Source organism: Candoia aspera, chromosome 3 (assembly GCF_035149785.1).
Source record: "Candoia aspera isolate rCanAsp1 chromosome 3, rCanAsp1.hap2, whole genome shotgun sequence".
NCBI classification, from domain to species: Eukaryota; Metazoa; Chordata; class Lepidosauria; order Squamata; family Boidae; genus Candoia; species Candoia aspera.
In genome coordinates, this window is record NC_086155.1 from 115891069 (window position 1) to 115915771 (window position 24703).

The 24703-nt window shown below is 37.8% G+C and overlaps 1 protein-coding gene across 1 annotated transcript; it reads right to left on the reverse strand.

Annotated features, from left to right (window-relative positions):
* Nucleotides 1-1949: 1949 nt before the first annotated feature.
* On the reverse strand, nt 1950-24026 carry CRNKL1 (crooked neck pre-mRNA splicing factor 1). Its single transcript, XM_063298697.1, has 14 exons — nt 23944-24026; nt 21201-21353; nt 19380-19471; nt 19107-19265; nt 18375-18541; nt 17768-17946; nt 15554-15724; nt 13850-14041; nt 12600-12659; nt 7883-7963; nt 6737-6976; nt 4438-4539; nt 2946-3194; nt 1950-2434 (listed from the first exon to the last, which is right to left on the reverse strand). The coding sequence occupies exons 1-14, from the start codon at nt 23989-23991 to the stop codon at nt 2270-2272; spliced, it is 2058 nt and encodes a 685-aa protein (XP_063154767.1). The 5' UTR covers nt 23992-24026; the 3' UTR covers nt 1950-2269.
* Nucleotides 24027-24703: the final 677 nt, after the last annotated feature.

The following is a 24703-nucleotide window of genomic DNA, read 5'->3' on the forward strand; positions in this document are numbered from 1 at the left end:
TCTGTTCCTCCCCAGTAGCATTTTGACCATCTTCCGACCTGGGGGTCTCATCTTCCGACATACGGAAGTGGTATACCGACATACTTCTGGTTGTACTGATCCATTTAGTTTTCATGGCAAGAATACTGGGGTGGGTTGCCATTACCTTCCCCAGGGATCGCATTTAGTCTGACCTCTCTGTCATGACCTTCCCGTCTTGGGTGGCCCTTCACGGTTTAGCTCATGGCATCATTGAGGTGCTCAAGCTCCAGCACCACAAGGTAACGATCCTTTGCTGAAGGAGGTATATGTAGAATCACACAAAATCTAATTTATCTTATATTCTTGGAAATTTTTTAAAAAAAATATTCTGATATTGGAGATTAATTAATTACGCTTTATTTGGAGGGATTTTTTAATGGACTAACTCAAAAGATGCTAACATACAATTTAATGCTTTTAGGAAATATTTGTTAAAAATGAGAATTGTCATTCTCTTGATCTATAGATAAAATACATATGGGACTTTACATTTTTAGATTGCTTGAAACGTAACTGTTTTAAAAACAGGTATTGAGGATATTGTGGATCTATATAGCAAAGCAATTAACTTATAGATAAAAAATAGGAAGTGATGTCTCTTTTTTAAGCTTCAGGTTTTGTTGTTTAAATTCATTTTAAGGAAACAAGTATGTTTTGTCAACATGTAACAAAATATCATCTAGTAATTTATCCATTTTAGAAACCTGTATAGAAAGTAACCACTGCAAAATGTAAATAAATGATTGCCAGGAAAAACTCAAAAGAACAGGAAACGTTAAGATAACTGACAAGTAAATTGAGAGGGTGCAGAGGTACATAGTCACAGTTCAGGATGATTTTTTAAATTCTTTTTAAGATCATTTTAATTAGGAAAAAAGAAATAGGCACGTTACAAAGCAAAGTACCAACATTTAGCGTCATCTTTATTTACACAAATATCTTTTAATAAAAATGGTGATGGCCACCTGCCAAAAAGACACACATAAATAACATAGCCATCTACAGCCAGCCTCAATTCCAAATAAAGAAACATCATGACACATGCTCTACACTTTTGTACTTGCCCCAAAATACAAGTACATGAGGGGGGAATTGGCATCAAAATGTCATGACGTACATTTTTCCCTTGCTGCCTCATGAATGACCATGAGAGGGAAGATGTGCATTTAGGAACATTCTGGAGAGCTGGAATAGGTAGCAAAGAACTTATAATGGCTTCCCCAGAAGGCCTCTTCTGCAAGGAGGCAGTAGAGGAACAGAAACAAGACTGACAAATTCTAAGGGGCCAGGACGTAGCTCAACATTCTTGTCTGAATCAGTTTCTTCTGACTCTGTAAAAGAGGCATAGCCACCAGATGCCTAACAGTGCTGCTGCCTCCAAGCTGAGTATGAAAGTGGAGAGACTAAAGAAGTATCAGATGGCTTTCAAGAGCACCTTAGAAAAACTAGTCTACTCAAATGTAGGTTATTGTTTCAAGTAGGTAAGCAACCACAGTTCCAAGAAAGTACTGTAGCACTAGAGCCTGGCTGGAGATCATGAATTTCTTGGATAAAAGCTTTAGTTTTTACTTGTTTCTGTAATAAGCTGACCTCAGATATGCTATTCTTTGTAGCCACTTATCCAATTTTAAAAATCTCTTGATAGAATCTTAACACCTTGCTTCGTATTTCCTCATCCTTTGAAGTTAATAGTGATAATGGATCTTACTTGATTTGTACTCTGCTGCAATTAGTATTACCTGATTATGTTCCTTACTCTAATATTTGAACTCTGGGACAGAATACAACTTCATAAGATTGCCTGCTGATGAGATATTTGTGACTGGCTAGGGAGTTGTACCTGCAACATGCTCTCAAAATTTTAGTGTTGGTCCTAAATCTCCTGCCATTCCATTTCAGGGAATGACTCCAGATTCTAGTAATAGAAGAATGAAAAAAAAAATTGTCCAATCCATCAATTATTTTATACACCTGTATCATATCACTTTGTCTTTCTTCTAAGCTAAAGATCATAATATCTTCTCTTACCTCAATAGGCAGTTACTCCTTGCTGCTGCTTTTTCAGCTCTACAATATTATTTTTGTAATGTAGTAATCATAGCTATATACTGTACATTACTCTTCAAATGTTTATGTTAAGAACATGCCTCTTTCTCTCACTTCAAGCATTAGCAACTATTTTTTTTTTTGGAAATAGTTTATTAGCAAAAATCTGTACAATATAAAGGAAAAGAAATCAAAGATAATGTTAGGGACTGCTTTCATCAATATCCTTGTCTGGATCTCTCTCTGGATTTTCATCCTGTTGCTGCTTCTTCCAGAGTTTAGCCATTGCAAGCAGTTTGAGGTTGGGTTGATTGGCAGCATCTTCTGGGAAGATGTAATCATAATATTCTTCCCAGCCGGCATCAGACTAGAAAGAAAAGTGTATACATATCAAGCCTCCTTTATTTCAAGAATTGTTTCAAACTATCTGATATAACCACACAACATTTGGTGTTTTCTTATCCTGCTACTTTTTATAAAGTGCTTGAAAGACCAATTTAGGCCACGGATATGGTATTGCTAGTTTGTAAATCCGCAGAGAACTAAGGGAAAACCGTGTCTCTCTGCTGGATGTACAGGAGCTTTTATGTTGTCTGAACAGATCCTAGTGTTATTGGAGTGATTTTTCCTGAATATTCATAAACACTATTCTTGCTACGAAATATTAATTAATAAACTGCTGCATCACAGACTACAGTATTAGATTCTGTAGATTATCTGAACTGGCCCTAAGTCTAATTTATTAGTATCAGTCAAAAATAACAAACAGAGGGAAGAGGGGAAAACTGTCTATTTTGCTAAGTTCTACTTGCATTCATTACACTGCTATACTACATGAAGTACTTGTGGAAAGCCAGATCTCTAAGTGGGCTTCTTACCCCATCTTCGGCTTGAAGTTTTCTCCGCTTCTTGACTTTTTCAGGCATGAGTTGGTCTACTCGCTCTCTGCTGGATTCTGTTCCAAACTCCTCTTCAAAGTTTTTCCAAGATTCCAAGAGCATAAGCCTCTCCTCTTTCTCCTCGCAATTTCTCATGGTTTTATTTGCCTCTTCGTATATTTGCCGGCATCGTGGTAAATTGTTCTCTTTACCTGCTGAGAGCTCAAACTGGGCAAAACTAATCCATACCTGAAATAAAAAAGAAGAGTATATTATGATAAATGGCTAATCTATGCGTGTACGGTAAGTTATAAGATACTTTTTACAGTCTTTCTTTGTCTAGGACTTCTCTCAATTAACAATATTCAAAATGTGTGTCACCTCTTCTGGAACGATATGTTTTTGGTCATTGAAATAAAGCATTTAGAGAGGATCTCAGACTATTTCAGATTTGGACTTGTTTACAGTTCTTTTTAAATGAAGCATTGTATTAAATTATTCAATAGTAATTGGGTTTTTTTTTCCCCAAAAGAAACATATTACAAAAACTGAAGCATATATAGAAGAGGATAAGGAAAAGAAAATGGAGTCAAACATGGATCTTCCCCTATTTCAAACAAGATGAGAAGAATGAAGTAGGTATAAAGAAGAGCAAGTCTATGCCATGTAGCTACCAGAGTCGAGCCAATTATTGCCCAGCAGCCTGAGATTCTATTATGGATGAAGACAGATACTAACTGATAAACCCAAAGCAGATCTCTTCTATACTAAGTCTTTATGTTAAAAGTGATCAAAATTGAATTTTCCACTCACATTCTTTTAATTAAATAATGCTACCATCAACATTTAACATAAAGTTGGGGATTCTATTTCAATTAGATTTTAACATTTTAAAAATATTGCAATTTTTTATTCTTAAAGTAGGGGGAGATAACATAATAAGTTAATCAACTGTTTTATGCTATCCTGAAGGTGAATCCATTTCCCTGAAGTATAACAGAAGTACAGTAGGCCATTCCAGTGAGTATTTTAAGGGGGCAGATACGGCTCTGTGACCTTATATGTCACACTAGCCTTCTAAACTGTTCCTAACTTGAAAATTTCTGCAGCAGCTTTAACAGCAGCACTATTTATATAAATAAATTTATATGATAAATTCATAAAATAAATTCATAAATTAATTAATAAAATTAATAAAATAAATTTATATAAATCAATATGCAAAACTTACTTAATTTACAGTATAGATAAGTTTAGATTGCAATTTTTTCTTTTTATTTCTTGTAATGTTTTTCTATTTTTGTGCATATTTTTGTAAACATGTTATAAAATAAAATTTTAAAAATAATTACTATGAAAAACTCACTTAAAATGGCCTAAATTAAAATCCTGCTGCCATCTTCTCTATGTTTATTTCAATTTCGAAAGTGCACACAAAGTCTGTGCTACTGCAGTCAGAATGGAATTCAGCTTTGCCTGAGTTAGCCCTTACCTTAACATGCTGTGTTCGCTGAAGCAACCGCCTGTATAGATTTCTTGTGTTCTCATATTCTTCTTGTTCAATTTCAAAGTCTATGTAAGATTTCCAAAGTACCTAGGAGAAGAGAACTCTGTTCTTCCAACTTGGAGTAATTTTTTTGCAAAATGTAAAAGCAATCCATATAAAAAATGCCTAATAGATACATGGAGAAAAGATTTCTGAATGCTGATCAACTATATATTTTTATGTATGTTTACTTTTTTTAGATGTTTATCTTGCTTTCCTCCAACAGTTCAAAGCAGCTTACATGGGGCTCTCTCTTCATTTTATCCCTGTATCAGCAACCCTGTGATGTATGTTGGAGTGAGAGAGATTTGCTGATCCAAAGTCACCTAGTGAATTTGCATGAGTAAGGATATACCTGAATCTTCATTTTCTTGGTCTGAGACCAACTCCTTGATATACCACACTGACAAACCCTCCAGTTATCAGGATCAATTTTATTTGATTATGTTTATCCAGGATATGGCATTGAGACTGCTCTAATAACCATGGTGGGTGACCTAGGCTGGAAACTAGATGCGGGAAGATCTGGATCTCTTGATGGTTTTCAATGGCTTCCAGGTCATCTCACAGAATTGAGTCTTGGGGGTACTATTTTGCAGTGGTTCTGGTCCTTTTTGTGAGCACATACCCAGAAGGCAGTGCTGTGGGATAACAGTTCAATAACTGGGTCAGGGTTCTATCTTGTCCTTATGCTATTTAACATCTACATGAGACTGATCGGGCAGGTCATTTGATATGGTGTGCCATCAGTATGCAGATGACACCAAGCTCTATTGCTCCTTACCATTTAATTCCAAAGTAGCTAGGACCTTTGAATGTTGCTTGAACTTAACAATGAATTGGGCAACACCAAGCAAGCTAAAATTAAAGGGGTTGTATTCATCCAGAGAGAACCGGTTTGCCATTTGGGGTGCCCCATGACCCCCAGTAGTATATGCAGGTGATTGTAGTGGCAAGGAGAACATCTGTGCAACAATGGCTAGTGTCCCAACTGCAATTCCTGAATCTGTCAGATCTATTGACTAATCCATACTTTGGTTATATACTACCTTTCTAGTGCAGCATACTTGCTAGTGCAATTGACACCACTTTTCAAGCAGCTAGCCTTGAAAAATATCTGGAAATTACAACCCATACAAAATGCAAAAGGAAAGCTGCTAACTGGTAAAAGGTACTGAAAGATCTGCACTGTTTGCATCTAGTTATCAGGCACAATTTGCAATGCTAGTGTTGAGTTTTAAAACCCTAAACTGCTTAGGGCCTGGCTATCTGAGGGATGGCTTCTCCTACTATGAACCCATTCAATTACTTAGGTAAGCAGGAGACGACCTTTTGAAGATTCTCTCACTGCCAGAAACCCAGCTATCTAGTATGAAGGACAGGGCATTCTCCTATCTGGCTCCCAGGCTTTGAATGCACTCCCTAGAGAGGTACTGAATGTTTGGTCCCCACTTTCCCAGGATTAAGAAAAATAACAAAAGATCCTCTCTTTGCCTAAGCTTTTGTTGGATAAATTTAATTTTTCTTGATTTTGACTGTGTTGTTTTATCATTTGTATTTTTAATTGCTATAAGCCAAGGAGAATACTAGAGAGAGTTTATGTGAACCCCGCATTAATGGGGGGAAGGGGGTTGTTTATCTGAACTTCTTGTTTAAAAAATCAGTTTGCTGAGTTCTTTCCATGCTGAGGCTTCCCCTCCCTCTTCAAAATGGCATGATTTCCACTGTTTTGATATGCCTGACCAACGAGACCTGTTGCCTGCATTCTGTGAAGGGCAAGATGGGTCTACCATGCAGCAACAGGAATTTACTCAGTTGACTGTAATGCTAGCCTGTGCTTCCAATGTAACAGCTACACTTAGTCCCGAGCTGCAGCTGCAGTGGAAAATAACCTGTCACTACTGCTCTGCTTTCTATCACCCGCTGGGTGTATTCCAGCCTTGTTTCTCTCCAGCCTCCTCCTACCAGGGCAGCCAGCTCAACCTGAGCAAGCAGTCCCCTTCTAGCCAATTCAGTTCATCAAGGCAGCTGCATCATTGATTTCAGCACCACCAATACTACTACTCTCATCCCACCCACGCCCCAGTGAGTCTTTTGTTAACAAATGGGTAGTACACCCCTGTGCAATCTTCCTTGAGAATGGTAGACATACAAATTTAATTCAAAATTAATGTGTCCCATATATTCTCTCTATATCAGACAAAAATACATTACTGAGAACAGCATTCCCCAGAAACTGTCTTACCTCTGGCATATCCAATCGAGGTTGGCCAATAGCTAGTTCATATATAGCTCTGGCTCGGTCAATATCACCAAGGATAGTTTCTAATTCAGCAAATTTGATCCATGATGTGCAGTTTTCAGGTGCAAACTCTAAAAACTTTTCGTACAGTTTCCGACAACGGTCAAACTCTCGCAGTTGTAGTTCCAGTTCAATATAGCCTTTAAATAGTTTGTTCTTTGGACATTTACCTATAGATGTCCCCTACAAAGAAGGAAGAAGTTGCTCAAAGCATCTCAAGAAAGTGCAGTTATGCAAGTGTAAGAGCTGAAATACACTTTCTTCGGACTTGTTCCAAAAATGCAGTATCTGGGCAAAAAAGGTCTACTTTTTGACTATTACATTTATGTCTTAGTGTGTTATCGTATATTAAAATGGCCTACAAAGGGCAAAAACTATTGTGGGCATCGTAGCGTCTTTGGCATATTTCAACATTTTAAAAAATGTTAGCCATAAAAGTATCCATTGGAGTTAAGCAGCCAATAAATTTTAATAATAATAATAATAATAATAATAATAATAATAATAATGTGCACAGAAAAAACAAAGACAATACAGTATTGACTAGAAATAGGTGGATTTGTTTAATGGTACTGCAGAAACCATTTGTATATAAAAAAGCCACACATAGTTTTTTCTTCCTACGCCAACTTTTTAAATAAGCAAGCTAAGCATGGGGCATTCTTACAGGCTAAATCCAATTGTCAGGATGGAAATGACCTGACCCTCCCTTCCATTCAGCTTAGAAGTTACCACCAACTTGCCAGATCAATTTATCCCTGGGGGACAAAATGTAAATGACCACAAGTGGTAGAACATCTATTCCAATAGGAAATGTAGATGTTCAACCTAAAGCAACAACAACAAAAAATAATCAGTTTTGTCTACCAACCATTTAGGGTGGGGACTTTAATAAATGTATTAAATTACATCTATAAGCTATAGCCTTGGTCTGATACAACATAAAAAGGTAACTGTTTCTATTTTTTCTATCTCTGAACATCTCACTATAAGCCAATATGTATTTAAAAGTACTGCTTTCAAGAGAGATCTGATAACCAGTTTGATCAAAACCTTTCCAGAACAAGAAAGTCACTTAATTTTACTTACCAATGCTCTCCTGGCAAGATGGAGATTCTTCTGTCTGATTTCAAATTGTGCACATAGCAACCATATTTTAGCAAATGTAAACTGAGTGGAGAAATAGTATAAAAATTCTGCTAAAAATCAGTTTGCTGAGTTTAATAACAATGCTTTCAAAGAAACAAAAATGACTAAGCCCACAACTGTTTGGTATGCTGTTGCAGAAAACGTCTCCCCAGCATTTAAAAAACTTTCCTTAATAAAGTAATTTTCTTGAAACTCATTAGAACAATATTTACACATGCAGGGTTTCTTTGGCAGGTTTATTTTATTTGATCAGCCCATAAGGCTGACCAACAAGGCACAATTTATTTCTGAAAGCACAAAATTGGACAATAAGTCACTGAAAACAGGGAGACAAATTACAATTAACTTCTGTTCGTTTTAATGGGATTTAGTGCTGATCCGCCTTAATTATGATCACTCTGTTATAATTTAAACCAACATTCCTACAGAACTATTAAAGTGATAAATGATTGTAGCTGACTCATTTTTCAGGTTCATAAAACAGAATTTCTCATTTGATATGGATTCTGAAGAAAGGGCATACTAAATAAGGAAAATTATTTATTTATATTGTAATGGTATGTGGGAATGACCTTGGGAGACAGGAGGGAGAGCTGCAAACTGGACAACCAGCAGGTAAAAGATATCTCTCAACCCACAGAAGGGGGGATGGCATGGGAAATGTTTCAGAAGGGACCTTCCCCAGTTTTCCAGAGAGTAAAAGGAAAGGAGGGGAAAAATACTTTCAGTCTTGCAAGATTCTGTTACCTAACAATAAAGATAGAGCTAGTACTCCTGATTGTGTTTCTTGTCTGGACTACCTTGCAGGGCTAACACCTTTGGAACTTACAGCTATGTTGCAGAGAACATTATAGGGTTTTTCTTTCAGAACACATGTAATTAAACAATTCAATGATTAAGTATTATCACCTATGCCTCTTACCACATTTTAAACCAGCTGGAGATCTACAATATATAACTAACATATTTTCAAATACCCTCTTTTGTTTCTTGTCCTTTGTTAAGATAAAAAAATATATAGTCCAGTTTTTATTCATGACATGCTTAGTGTTCAGCTGTAAATAGTTAAACTTTGAAATCATTAATCGGAACCCTGTGAGTATCTGTAAGTCCAGCTACTCATTGTCATTTCTTTGATCAAAGTTGCTGCCTGCAATTTACTTTAAAAAAAATTTAAGAATCTGATTCAGGGTTTATTCTTACCCTTCTGTTTCTTATGTAGCACTATCTCTACTTTATCCTGGTATCCTACCAGGGTAGGTATCCTACCTATGTAGCCACCCATCTGACCAGGGCTTGAACGTTCATTCTTTCCCCGCATTGATTAATTAACTTACCACTGAGACAAATCCTTTGTCTTGCTTGCGCCTCCCACCAGAAAACTGAATCTAATATATATTTCTCCAAGGAAGAAGCACAATAATGCCACTGCAAGGTTCTCTATTACTATATGTCATGATCACCGTTGCGATGCTTGTGACTTCGCAACGGCTCACATAACAATACAAAGAAATGAGCACCGGGCGGATTAAGGAAAAAGGCAACCAGCTAACAAAAGAGAGCAACAGGTGCTGGCAACAAAGTATCGACTCTAGCTGGAGGCATGGAAGAGAGAGATACAATGTTGCAAAGAAGGTAATTGACAAGACCAGACCACGAGGCACGCCCGAGCTGTCAAAGAGATTACGAACCTGATCGCCCGGCAATGAACCATCACCGGCCGGGAAAACAGTCAAGGAAACGCCTGAGGCACAGGAGGGGCTCCACGGCCCCTCACCTACCGGCAACGGAACCGACGGGGCTCGGGGCACACTCGGAGTAAGGAGGGGTGGAGCGCTGACCAGTGCGGGCTATTTAAATCCCGTTCCGGCGCGCTCCACTCACTCTCAGCTTTTCTAAGGGCATGCATTCTATACTCAAATAAAACCAGAACCTAAGCCTACACTAGTGTCTGTGGTTTTACTGGGTAGCAGGCAGAGCCTGACACTATATTTATCTGCAATCTTAAGAGCAGACTTCAGAAGAGCATAGAAGCAGGACAGAACTCAAGAAGGTCTATATTCAGAGTATTGTAGGAAGAAAAGCATGTTATGGTAGCACCTCTTCCAACCAATTTTATTAAAAGGCATTTGTTTGTTTGTTTAGAAGATTAGTACTGTCACCCATCTAATGTAGCATTATAACTCACAAGCAATAATAAAACAATAAAACCAGTGAAAAACATAAAAACCAACCAAAAAAACTCTTGGCACCCCCAAATACATCTGAATCTCAGGAGGAAGCATATGCTAAAAGGCAGGGCCACCAGCAAGAAGGCAGCAAGAGAGCCAGTTTGGTCTAGTGGTTAAGGTGCTGGGCTAGAAACCAGGAGACTGAGAGTTCTAGTCCCGCCTTAGGCATGAGAGCCGGCTGGGTGACCTTGGGCCAGTCACTCTCTCTCAGCCCAACTCACCTCACAGGGTGGTGGTTGTGGGGAAAAATAGGAAGAGGAAGAAATATTAGGTATGTTTGCCTCCTTGAGTTATTTATAAAAATAATGAAAGGCAGGATAGACGGAAGGAAGGAAGGAAGGAAGGAAGGAAGGAAGGTAGATAGCTGTTTAAGCTCACTTCAACAGATGCAGAGAGTGGCTAATCTTATGTAGAATTTAAATTGGGGTGAGGTGGGGAGGAAAAGGGAGGGAAGACAGGTTGGTTATGCAGATGCAGTTTACATGTGAGAGAGATTACAAGTACCTTACCAATTAACGTGTGTTAAAAACCCATTGTGTTTGTTGAGATCTTCTGAGATTGCCCGAAACCTTTTGATGTATGTGAGTTCAACAATTTCTCACTCAACTCTACATCAGTCTAGCTACTCTGCATCTGATGAAGTGAGCTGCAGTTCAGGAAAGCTTATGCCTTTAAATAAAATGTGTTAGTTGGAAATGGTACTACCGGATCCCTAATTATATTCAGAGCAGTATCACTATTCTGAATACTAAACTTCACAATACAGTATAGGCACTACCTTCCTGAACCAAACCAGATTTTTTACTTCACTGTTCTGTTATCAATATCTACTTGACTATAGGCAGGAGTTGAAGATTATACTTAATGCCTATTTTTTGAAAAAAATATAAATTGCTTCTATTGAACTAGAATAGCCGCTAACAGAGCTATCCTCCACGAATTTCTCAAATCCCTTAAATTATTTTATCTTATACAATCTATCTGCTGTATTACAAAGCATACAACCAGCTTCCCTATAACCACATTTCTTCTTACTACAGGTTTACTTATAATAAATTTGCCCAATATGACTATGGTGTTTTTTTTTTTAGGAAATTAAGTACCAAAACAACTGGTAGGTATAAGGTAAAGGTAAAGGTTTCCCTTGACGTAAAGTCCAGTCGTGTCCAACTCTAGGGGGCGGTGCTCATCTCTGTTTCTAAGCCTTAGAGCCGGCGTTGTCCGTAGACACTTCCGGGTCATGTGGCCAGCATGACGACACGGAACGCCGTTACCTTCCTGCCGAAGCGGTACCTATTGATCTACTCACATTTGCATGTTTTCGAACTGCTAGGTGAGCAGGAGCTGGGACTAGCAACGGGAGCTCACCCCGCCGTGCAGTTTCAAACCGCCGACCTTCCGATCGGCAGCTCAGCGGTTTAACCCGCAGCGCCACTGCGTCCCATTGGTAGGTATAGAGATGTTTAAAAAATCAAATAAACTTAGTTAGCACCTAGGTTGGCAAATGGTCTGAGAATCTGCAATGTTTATTTGTAACTTGCATTCCACTGTTTGATGTACTGGTTTGCAGTCCATACCCTTGGATTTTTGTAGTATTTATCTTAGTAATTCAGTGCTCCTGATTGTGCAAAGTACTGCATTTACACTGTACCAATAACTTACAACAGACCTTCCATTTAGGCCAGGATTTTTATTCCATACAAGGCCTACACCAAAACTTCAAGGAAATAATTGATCCAAGGTTATAGAGAGATCTGAATGAGGTTCTTCTCAGATCACAGCTCATCACATCTTCCCCTCTCTCTTTAAATTAGCAATACAGTGCCCTTCAGAAGTTCTGACAATGGTGGCTAGGGCTGATACAAGTTTAATTTTAAAACATTTGAACACAAATGGTCTATTCTTGTTTTAGACTCTAATTAAACTGTAGGTTTTGCACCACGGTGTTCATTCTTCAGGTGAAATTCTTCCTGATTAACTTCCTTTAACAAGAATTAAGGTTGGCACTGACCAGGAGTTCATCTATTTCATAATCCTATTTTAATATCAATTCCCTCCCCCTGAAATCTTTACCCATACACATATTCACTCCCCAAATACATACAGAACAGAGTGTTATACATGTTATGTGTAGAAAACTCTTAAGTAGGAAGATGTTGATAGTATAAAAATTACATTGTCAAAATATGTATTACCCTATTACATATTACAGTTTTTAATAATGAATGTTTTTATATATATTTATTGGTTTTTAATTAAATGTTGTATGCAGCACAGTCACTTTTCTGAGATGGGCAGCTATGCAAATTTGATAAATAAATAAATAAATGATGTGATCAGATTACTACTGGAACAGTGCAGATAAAGTTAATATACCCAGGATGTACCCTTAATTAAGAGACAATACACACAACAAAGATAAATACCTTTTTGTGAGGAATGAGTTCAATACACGCTTGATATACCTGTCTTGTTCTCTCTGGATCCTAAAAAGCAAGTCAAGCTATGTTAAATAATTGGAACAAAGCTTCCAGGCAAGTGCAATTCAAAACATGTTAGGAAAAAATGACATCTAGCTACATTCTATTTCTTAAAATATTTCTTACTGCTTGAAAAACGCAGTCTTCACATTTTTATGTCTTCAAACAATCTGCATTCCCATCTTGACTTCTCATTTTAATTTTTTATATATGGAGTTCAAAATAAAACTGCTCACCTATCTAGGACTGTATTTTCAGAACATATCACATCAGTAATTAAAAAATTTCACTGCTTATTTCTGGGCATGTCACAAGCCCGTTTAAAGCACTACAGTGCTTAGATCTTGTATCTATATATGAGAACGTATCACATATCAATGTGTTCATACACCAAGTCATGGAAAAGTCCTATGAGGCCACTAAGAGCTGACACCAACTTGATGGCACATAATCAATCAATCAATCAGTCAATGATACACCAAGATTGCTTTTACAGATCCCCAGCTGCTGGGGTAATGCTAGTAGTTTTTTCAGCAATGGCACACTGCTTATGGAAACATCCCCTCACCTTATTATTAGCTTTTAATGCATGCCAACAGTGAATATGAGTGTGGTGAATAAGAAGCATAAAGCTATATATGCAGACCATTTTCCAACACATCAAAATACTTGAAGATTCCTATATACCATTCAGAAATCAATTAGATTTCAAAATGCTTAAGTGTTTGTGGGGGGAGGGGTTACAAAGAGGACTATAATTCTGTTGTCCCATCATCCCTGTTTTAGGCAGTGATTAAAGGCTTTTTTTTATTTTCCTAGAACTGTTTTAAAGGTTGTTCTAAATTATTGCACAATTTATACTGTTTTGATTGTTACTGATGAACGATGACAGCTGCAGAAGCTGATTTTTTAAAAAATTGAATGGCAATAAGCTTTATAACTTAGCCTGCTTTCTTGTACAATATACTTTTCTTAGGAATAACTAGTCAGTTATATGGATGATTCATCAGAGAGTGTAAGAGTCTCCACATGCTAACAGGTTATGCAGTTGGTAACAAACTACTAGAATAAAAGGCATCACTTAATCTTAAATCTGCTTACAAAAAGAATATTTGTTTGAAATGATAGCAAATGCCCTAGATCAAGTCCCATTTAATCAAAGAAGATGCAAGATTTCATGGGTCATTTTCCTTTACCTTTGCCTCTAGCTCTTCATAGAGTGCATAATTGATCCACAGATAGATGTATCTCTTCCAGTGTCGCTTTTCTTGGATTGGAGGAACATTGGCAATGGCTCTTTCATAAACTTCACGTATAGTATCAGCATCTGCATCACTTTCCACCAGACGCAGATAATCAAACCAAGCATCATAATTATGCGGATTAGCCTTTCAAGATAAATTGAGAATACTTTCATAAGTACAAGCATAGTACAAAATTAGCAATCTAATTATCAAAGTGGTTTATTGACTAGGTTTCTGTTAATTCATCAGTTTAACTAGCACAGTTGTATCCAATTTCAGGACTGCTAAGGATTCAAGATAAGAAACAATTACACTAGCAGTGTGACCACTGTGATTAATATGTACACAATTTGAAGATGACCTTAGTGTTACGTTACTGAATGTTCAGTTTATATCACTGATGCTTATAAGGAAGAGGAGCTCCAGGTTCATAAGGATGATCTAGAACCAGGGATTCTGTCCTTTAAGTAATTTATTTTATTTTATTTATCAGATTTTTATCACTGCCCATCTCCCCCACATGGGGGACCTTTGCATGACTAGCAGAATTAGAACAGATTTCCAAAACACTTTGGAAAAAGTTGTGCAGAACAAGCATATGTATACACACTGTAGAATTCAACTTTTTGTGTGGATAATTTAAATTAGAATTTCAGTTAATTTGGAAGTCCATAAAACATGCAGTAAACTAGTATTCTTTCAAGATTGTTTTTGTGAAATTTGAGGCACTACGCAGTCTTTGTTACAGATTTATACAGTAACATTAATCCTATGCTAAAGAGAGTTCTTAATGAAATCCAGAAAATCTACCCGCCCGTTTTTGCTACAACATAAATCCACAACTGTTTTGGGCTCTTCCTAAAACTATGGACCCAGCTGGCAATTTGAGAGCATGTTGCAGGCCTTCTAAGAAAATGGCTACCATGGACAGGAGAGGTTTCCCATTCACAAAACGCTGATGCAGCAGGTGCACACAGTGAGTAAATAATTTTCAAGAAGACAGTGGGGGTACTGTCTATTACGCTCTAGCACCACAGGATATTCACCACCAACCCCTAGATTACTTGGGTCTTCCTTCTGGGCAGATGGCACCTTTATTTAAGGAAGAAAAAGCATTAAGCTGTGGCCATTGGCCTTTTAATTTTCTATAAATCTTATGGGGAATCCAAAGGCATTCTTAGAAATAAAGGTAATGCTGGAACAAAGCAGTTTGCTTTGCAGCTTGCCAACTTTAATTTTACTTAAAAATTAAAATAAGATTTAGTACAAAAGAACAGGTAACAAAGAAAAAATCAGTAAGCGCACTGATAATGGATGCCACATTGGGAAATGTACTATTTATTTGATGTATCCCTTTTTCATCCTGCAGTTTATGATGAGTGGTGTACAGAGTAGTGCTTTCTCCAATTTTATCCCCAGAACAGTAACTCTGAAAACGTTCGAGCTGAGGGATAATGACTTGTGTGAAGTCAGCCAGTGAGTCTCTGTGAATGGTTTCAATTTGAACTCAAAAATCCTGTCTCTAGTTCAACACGCTTACAATTATGCTATGCTGGCCAAATCACACACTCCATACTTACAGCACTGCAAAAGCAGCAGTCAAGGAAACTACCATAAAGTGTACGATTCCCTGAGAGTTCAAGCCCTTGCACTCACTTTTACTTCCTCTTCATATTGGAATCTCCTCTTGCTAACAATAATATCCTCAATTCCCCTTCGGTCCCCAAATTTCTTCTCAAAAATTGTGTAATTTTTGAAGAGCTCCTGTGCCTCATGTTTTGGAATTCTGTCCAGGGCATATTTGTATATTACTCGCACCCGTTCAAACTGAAAAAGAAGAAAACAATGAAGAATAAACAGCACCTTAATATGGATGATTAACCTCACCCTCATTATTATGTTCTGTAACTCTCTGTTTTCAGTTAAAGTAGATGCTGTGAAAAAACTCTTTGAGATCTTGAAGAATATTACACAAGTGAATGATATGCCAGGGCAGTCTTATATTATTACGCATTAGAATAAAGTTGTATATGGCAAAAAATAAAACCAGACAAACTACATAATTTGAGGGGACAGGCAAACGTTGTTTATATCACTGTTTACAGCTTTCATCGTTTGTATTGTTATATTACAGATCCAGAAATTGGGGGAAAAAGCCAAATATAAAGGATATTGAGAGTTCATAATTAAACTAATCACTTAAACTAATATTTACAGTTTTAAGTGAAGAAGATATGGGTTAATATTTGATTAAACAGGCTCAATTCAGTTAGCTTCTTTTAAACCAACTGCAATCTTAAATACCCCAAAGGGTAAACAAAATAAAACTGCTTAAGACATCAGAATGGAAATCAGCAATGTGATATCCAGGAACACAGGTGGCTGCCAACTCTCTTTCTTTCTTTCTTAATCAGATTTCTATCACCGCCCATCTCCCCCCAAAACGGTGGACTCTGGGTGGTTTACAATAAAAGTATCACCCCCAGCAGGTCTCTTCCATCAACCTCCTGCCCCCCAGTGAGACTGAACTCATGCTCTCCTGCTTGCTTGGCTCCTGATATTCCACAACTACATACTCAGTCATTCAATGGATTGACAAGAACATTACCTTCCTTTGCTACATAACATCAATTAAACATTGCTCAGTTTTTCACCGTCAATGGCAGTAAAATGAGTTTTATTAGCCCGCTTTCTTGGAAGGAAAAGGGGATCTCTTTCCTTCTAGTAAAGTGGTAGAAGGGTTGCAGAGGAAGGTTATGGATGTACTTGCAGATGGAGAACGTCTTCCTATGCATGCATACAGGAATGCAAAAAATGTATCTATCCTTGGAAAAATTACCATGCATATCTATTAGCATCTGTGTTCATGTATGCGTCTATAAGTATGTCCAGGGGTGTTGGGTAATCACACATTCATTTGCATGTCGATCTAAATTAGGATGACAGCCCTGTGGGGGTCTTAAAAGTATATGGAAAAGTGAGACTATCAAAGTAAAAAGCAGGAAGCCCATAGCAATAACTGGGTATGTCTAGAATTTCTTCAACTGCATTTTTCTTAAACTCCACATAGTTTTACTCATAAGTAAATCCCCTTCACTCCCACCTTATTCAATCTTAAAACCCAATGAATTTAATTTTAATTAAACTGCTGAGCTGCTGACCTTGCCGATCGGAAGGTCGGCAGTTCGAATCCAGGTGAGCTCCCATTGCTAGTCCCAGTTCCTGCCAGCCTAGCAGTTCGAAAACATGCAAATGTGAGATTAATAGGTACCGCTTTGGCAGGCAGGTAACAGCGTTCCGTTTAGTCACACGGGCCACATGACCACGGAAGTGTCTACGGACAAATGCCGGCTCTTTGGCTTTGAAACGGAGATGAGCACCGCCCCCTAGAGTCGGACACAACTGGACTTAACGTCAAGGGAAAACTTTACTTTACTTTACCATAACAGCAGCAGTTTCTGCAGCCTGTCCTCAAATGTAGAAGCCTGTGAATATTCACTAGCATCCACATTCAGAGGACAGGAAGGGCTTGGGGGCAGTAATTTCCCTCTCTCTTAGGACCCACATTCTTGTATAGCAGAGGAAGACAACACAGGGCAAGGATCACATGAGAAGAGAGGCAAAGGGACAGCTCATAATGACAGCTTACACCCCTGCATAAAGCAAGGTATAACAGAACAGAATGTTTTGCTGTAAGAATATGAACTTGTACATTGTGTTTTTAGTATGTTTCACTGTAAACCGCCCAGAGAGATTCAACTATTGGGCAGTTTAAAATTTTATAAACACATAAATCAAAAATAAAAGGTTTTTACAGCAGCAACATGACACTGCTTATAAAATGCAAGGAAATAGTAAACAAAATGCTACCTCTTTCTGGTTCTCTTCAAATCTGGCAAATGCAACATACAAATGTTCGTTCATATGTTCTTCTCCAAAAAATTCCACTGCTCTTTCAAATACTTTCCTTGCATGTGCAAAATAACTGTGTTTTTCCTCAAAGCGAGCATATTTAATCCAATTCTTAACATCAGGATGGACCATGACAAGTGGAAGACATTAAGGAACTCCAAACAGGAGGTATTTCATTGGAACATTTACTATCAGACCAACCTGTAGCTGATATATATTGTATATATGACAATATTAGTAAAATTATATCAAGAAGGTAAAAACAAAAATTATGGTTTTTTTTCCTTAGGAAAACAAAAACTTTGGCAAGATGAGCAACTGAAAGACCCAAATAATTTATATATAGATGCAGCTTAACTTAATGTAGTAACACTGCTGGCACATACATTTCTTCACCAATAATTTTTTGTGCGTGTGGATTTTGACGTGGGGGGAAATCTGTACTGTAAACCCATCTTCTGTGCATAATAAATCAAAAGATGTTCCTTTTACAGAAGACCAGAAGGCAAAATGCAAACAAAAAACAAAATGCTGAAATAATGCAAACTTTAACTTAAAAGGATATATCTCTCATAAATAGAGCGTGCTCTATCCACTTCCTTATATCTTAGTTCAAAGTTAATGTAGGAATGCCAGGACTGTTCCTCTGGCTGCCATTCCATCCAACGTTCAAACACCTGGCGGGCCCCAGCAACATTTCCCAGCATCTCTTCCATGTAAGTATATTTGTACCTTTAAAAATAAAAAAAACAAGATTAGTAATGTCATTTAGAGTAATAAGCAGATCTATTTACAGCTAGTAAAAATAATTCTTCATAAATAAGTAAACTTAAAAAAAAACAGCACATATTGAGCTTGGATCTGGAGTGTCTGCATATTTGGTCCTTAACATACTAAGCCTATTATCAACAGGTTCCAAAACAGGAATTGCCACAGCAAGAAAATTGGTTATCAAGGGTGTGACAAGTTGGTGAGAGCCAATGTGGTGTTACTAGGACCACTCAAATTACAGTCTGCTTTCAGCCACAGAAGCTGAATGATGACTATGGGCCAATCACTGTCCCTCAGTCCACTTTATCTCACCATCTTGTTGTGGGGGTAAAACTAAAGGGAATCTTATGTATGTCAACTTGAGCCCCTGGAAGAAAACCAGCGTATAACAATAACAACATATATCAATGTCTCAACCTTTTTTCAGGAACCTGCAAAACAACATTCATTATCTTTCTCTCTCTCTCTCCTCCAGAACTATACTTATTTATGTTTATGTCTGAAACCTAATGAAAGTGTAGCTTACCAGAACTGATTAACTCTTGGTAAAGTAGTGACAGCTCGATCCCAGATATTTCGTGCATGATTAACCTGGCGATTCTTCATTTCCATTTCGGCATACTTCAGCCAAAGAGTTACATTTCGGTAGTCCACATCTAGAGCACGCTCGTAGATGGAACGAGCCCTGTAAACAACGCATCACTGAAATTAATGCATATCCAATTCATCTCCTAGAGAAGTAGACACTGTTAGATATTCATACGCTGGCAATGTTTGAAAGGTACTTGTCAAGAATTACCTTTGTATTTCTTTGAGGCTTTCTTCCCATTGTGCGTATTTGATCCAATTACTAATAACAGTCCGGTTTTTTCTTATGTTATCTTCAAAAGTCTCGGGAGAAAGTAAAGAGTTTATTTCTAGAAAGCAAATAATGACTCTGCTGTAGATCCATAAAATCTATATAAGAAAAATCTGACAGTCTATGTTCAGTGAAAATTTTTAATCAGGAAGAATTCAAAGAAGTGGCCTATTACACTGAAGCCAGAAAACAATTTTATCAGATTTCACTGCTGACAATATCTCTGATAAATTCTCTCAGAAAATACCACTTTTCTTTTATCCTATTATACCCAAGAAATGCAGGGAGACACAACTTCATTCAAAACTTTCTCTCAAGTCATTAGTGGAGATCCGTTTTACCCTTCCACATGTATAAAATCTCCTGTGTAGAATATCCAGAGCTCCACCTCCTAAGAAGAACTACTTTATTACTTGGCTAACTTTAAGTGACAGAAAGTTCTTTTTTTAAAAAGTTTGCCATATGCCTTGAGGAGATACAGGATGGAATAATAACAAATATATTTTTTTTAGTTGATGATGCTGTGCTGTTATTTCAGACACCAATTGGTCTAAAGCAAGCTTTATGTGCTTTTGCCTCATATTACAACACAGAAGCATTCAAAATTAATGATGTAAAAACTAAAGTATTAGTACCCCAAAATTTATGCCTAGCAACTGAATAAGTACCCAATCAAACAAGTTAAAATATTCAAATATTTAGGGGCAGTGTTTCATGTGTTCACCAAACACAGGCCACATTGTCCAAAATGCACAGAAATCAGCAATAATAGCTCTGCAATCCTTTAATTATACTAGAGGTAGTTATTTTTTTCCACACTTTATTCATACCTGCTGCACGAAAAGTATGCTCGGCTAGGGTGCACGCACAATTTTTGTTGGGACCATACGGCTCCTCCACCCTTTAGAGAGGGTGTAAGTCAAATTTTTAAGGAACATTATTTCAAGCCCCACAATGTGTTCCTAATGTAGTCTTACGCCATGAGGCTGATGTAACCAAAATTGGAACCCATATTTGGACATGCATATTCTCTTATATGAATATAAGTTACTTTTCCCCCCTGTAGGCTTAACACCTCTAATTTTCAAGTGATGGCTTTGTTGCATAGCAGGGTAGGACACTACATGAGCAACTGAGGTGCTGTGCAATCCTGATGATGGGTAGTAAATGTGCAGAGGCAACTCTTAAACAGCAGGTCAAGGATTTGGAAGCTCACTTAGACTTGACTACCATACCAAGAGAAGTATTCTTGGGCAGCCATTCACTTTTTTTCAAGCCAGCTACACATCTAAGCCAAATAACTGTCCTCAAATTCAGAAAACCCTATCACTAGCAAGATTTAATACCCTCCCAACAGCTTGTCTCAAGAGGAAACTATGGGGCATTCTATCCGAATGAAGACTTTGGCCCTGTGGTGAAGGACTTCCTGAAATACTAAGCCATGTTTTTTATATTGCTGCATTGCAGTTAATACCCGATCTACTCAGATTACCAGGCTACCCAAATCCATTTTATTTACAGTTATTATCGAAACAAAGCGATCTTATTTCCCTTAATGTGGCTAGGTTTTGTTTTACTATTTGTAAAATACCATACCAGTTTTATAATTATTGGGATTTACTATTATCTTTATTTGCTGTCTCACACTTTGTTTTTTTTTTAGTTTTTGAGCTGGGCAAGGCTTTATTATAAAGTACTATATTTATTATAAAGTATCATGTCTTTAGTTTTAGTTGAATATTATATTTATTGTGTATTTACCTTTCTTTTCCGAAGCTTGTAATCATTTAGCTCCTCTTCATCTGTGATCTTCTGTTGAGGAGGTGGGGGAAGAAGCTCAAGTTCTCTCTCCTTTGCTTCTCTTAACAGCTGTTCCGCTGTGATCTGTACTTCTGCTGGAGCTTTATTTTTCACCTGATGAAGATCATTTTAAAAAATACAATGTGCTTTAGAAACCTCTCTCTGTATCCAGAATGGAGAACCTGAATGTGGCCTTGAAACCCTCTTTTCATAGCCTCAGAAACCCCTCCCCCATGCCAAAATCTGGTAGCGCATTGGCAAATCACAATGCCAGAATTTTCTGCTTTGGAAGGTGCTTGAAAACCAGTACTAAAACAAGTGTGTTAAGTCTCCAAGACTTCACACTCCAACTAAAATAACAAAATCCAATTTCCAAAAATATGGAAAAAGAAGGCAGAGATTCCACATTGACCCATCTACTACATGTCATAGCTATACTTCTGAAGGCTTGGTTTGTGATTAGGCAGACCTAAAACTAGAAAATGAGTGAATTATAAAGCAGCCCAGCACTCTAATAAGTATCCCTGAGAATGAGAATATTGATTAGAATTAACACAGATATGAGCACAGTATTATTTTCAAAGCAAGGCCAAGACCTGAAAGTCCAAGACTTAAAGTCTTAGAAATGAAAATTAAATTTCATTAATGAAAACTATATGATGCTAAAACAAGGCATAAGAGAATATAGGAGTCTCTCAAAATGAAACTATTTTGCCTTTGCAAGAAAACTTAACAGAACCTTGGGCCAGATCTTAAAATTCAGTCTTAAAACTCATACTCCACTCCTAACATCTTCAAACAGACCTATTCTGCCTCCTCAACCCTTGATCTAGTACTGTTGACTTGTAAGGTCTGAAAAGGGGTTCTATTCTCATTCCCTTGGTGAAAATTGCATTCTCTCTGTGATTAAGGACACAGTTTCCAGAGATAAAGCAAACAGTTTCCTTACCCTGTTAGTCAGATGGCAAAGCCCAGGACTAGACTGCCAAATCCGGCTACAAAAATCCAGACAACCACTAGATGACAGCAAAAAGATGCAGAAAACTCAAACTGTTTGCTTCCATTGTATGATTGCCCAGATTTCTGCAGCCAAGATCTGGTGGTTCTACCCAATAGTGAGGAAGCAAAGACATTGTGTTATAGAAAAGGTAGTTAGTAGAACAGGGATTTTTCATACCTCATCTCAAGTACTACTAATGAAGATTCTTTTACCTCCTGCAATAATAGTTCTTAATTGCACAAATTTTATTATCTACCTCAGGGTTAGGTTGGTTATTTAATCTTTTATTATCTTAATTTGATTGTAAAGTTGCTTGCCAAGTCTTGCTTGCTGAGATGCGTGGTGAAGAAATGTGATAAATAAATAAAAACTCCACTTTGTTTTTCAGGTCCCTCGATGGCCACTAACTTACTCTTTGAATATATCAAGCCGCATGTGTGAAACAAAATGGTACATATCAAAGTTCATGGCTTAAACCAAACATTTTACTCACAGTCTCAGAACTGTGTTTAAAAATTGTATTAAAAATCTACTTCTGTTTTATCTTGGACAGGCTAATTCAAGGGGGAAAATAACTTGGTTGTAGATATTGTTAAACATTTGTGAGTCACAAACCCTGCCAGTTTTACTGGGAATCACCTAGAGATGTACCTTTTGCCCATTCCAAATCCACAACCATCTATCCATCCCTTCTTTCATAAGGAGAAATGAAGACATCTGACAGATGTGGTTCTTGTTATTTATTATTTCCTGCTTTGAAACTCACAAATTCATTACTATGATAAATGCTAGTTTGGGAACTTGGTTTGAACAATAGGAAGCATCTTACAGCTTTCCATTCTACAGCCATGTTATTTCTCAGAACTGCTAAAAAATGTTTTGCATGAACAAGTCATAATATAGAAATCATTTGGATAGATAAAATTAATCAGTATGTGCTGATTTAAATCGGTGCAGTGTAGCTAGCTTCTGACTGTATGCACGTTAATAAATACCCTCAAGCTGCAATTGCACTTAACTTGGCAGTAAAACCAATTGAACCCAGTGCTGTTACCTATTTGTTTTGCAGGGCTGTGAAAAACTACCCCCTGCCTCCAAAACGTTCTCTTCTAGGCACAGTGAACAGATTTAAAGGCTATTCCTTGTAAGACGAAGGACAGAAAGTTTAACGAAATACAGTATTTTCTCATATTGTGTACAGCACTGACAAGTGGTACCCGACATTACTGTACTGTATTTCTTCTTTAGACAACTATTTTACTAGGAATTTATTTGTGTTTCCTCTGAAATAAGCCTGTTCAGGGTTTATTAGAATCAAACCCGTACAGGATTTCAACCAGACTTTGGAATCTGTTTTTATCCAAGAGCAAACTTCAACCCCAAGCGCGCTTATTTAGGACGCAAACGCCGTAGTGCTTCTGTGATACGTAATTCAGTTACAACGATCTGATCCACCCTGCCTTCCTTTTTATAGGGTCACGCCTAATTTCCACAAATCTTACTCCCACGACCCACTACCAGGACTTCCGAAAATGTCAGGACCCCGTCGCGCAACAAAACTTCTAGCCCACGTCTACCCTTGTCCATTCGGAAAGAAAGACCTAAACTGAGTCCAGTGAGACCCAACTCCAAGTAAATATGCATAACAGGCCACCACTCTCTGTGCGCTCCGTGACAGTCTCGCACTTCGCCTCCCCTTCCCACCTTTGCCACTTTGGGAATCCTCTGCTTCCCAGCCGCCGTGGACGCCATCTTTCCTCCGGTTCTATTAGTTTACGCAGCCTCCGCCTCAATTTGAACTTTAACCTCCCAGCATACCTTGCGCCGTAGCCGGTCGGGCTTTCAGTTGCCATAGGAACAGACAAACACCGCGATTGCTGTTGGTTGGACTCAGCGTCCGAAGCGGACCTGTGAATTTTCTCGCAGGGCTCCCGCCCCCGGTCCTGAAGGGCAGCCGTTCCTGGGGAGGTGAGCTTGGATAGACTCCTACGGTTGGAAACGGGCATTTTAGCCATCACGTCCAGCCCCGCTCGGTCATATATTATTTCTTGAAGCTGTTTCTGTTCTCTTCGCCAGAAATTCCCATGAAATTGATGGGGAATGGAAGCAGAGCAATTATCAACGTGTATTTTTATCTTTGCACTGCAAAAATCCTTTTTCCTAGGCTTTGAGAAGCCTGTTATATTTAGATTAAATCTCAGTTTTAAAAGAGGATGCATCAAACAAGTGGCAGGACCTGGCCGACCATGGCAAAATATAGTCACCTTTAGTTAGTGATGGTTGTCCACATTGTAATTACAGGGCTATAGGCTAGTTGATTGGGTGACCTTGAAATACGTAGGCAGGTCAGACCTGGCAGTATTTGACTGGGAGACTCCAAGGGATACCATTAGGTTAAGGTTGGGAAACTAAAGAAAAATCCTAGGAGATGACAATAAAAACCTACTTGTGTATTATTGCCAAG

What these genes read in the sequence shown, in the direction of transcription:
- CRNKL1 (XM_063298697.1), bottom strand. Translation starts at nt 23,991, where the DNA reads ATGGCGTCCACGGCGGCTGGGAAGCAGAGGATTCCCAAAGTGGCAAAG. An exon ending in AATATGAAGAGGAAGTAAAA is followed by an intron (nt 14,042 to 15,553) that starts GTGAGTGCAAGG and finishes TTATCTTGAAAG; the next exon opens with GCTAATCCGCATAATTATGA. An exon ending in AACTCATTCCTCACAAAAAG is followed by an intron (nt 7,964 to 12,599) that starts GTATTTATCTTT and finishes TTCTCCACTCAG; the next exon opens with TTTACATTTGCTAAAATATG.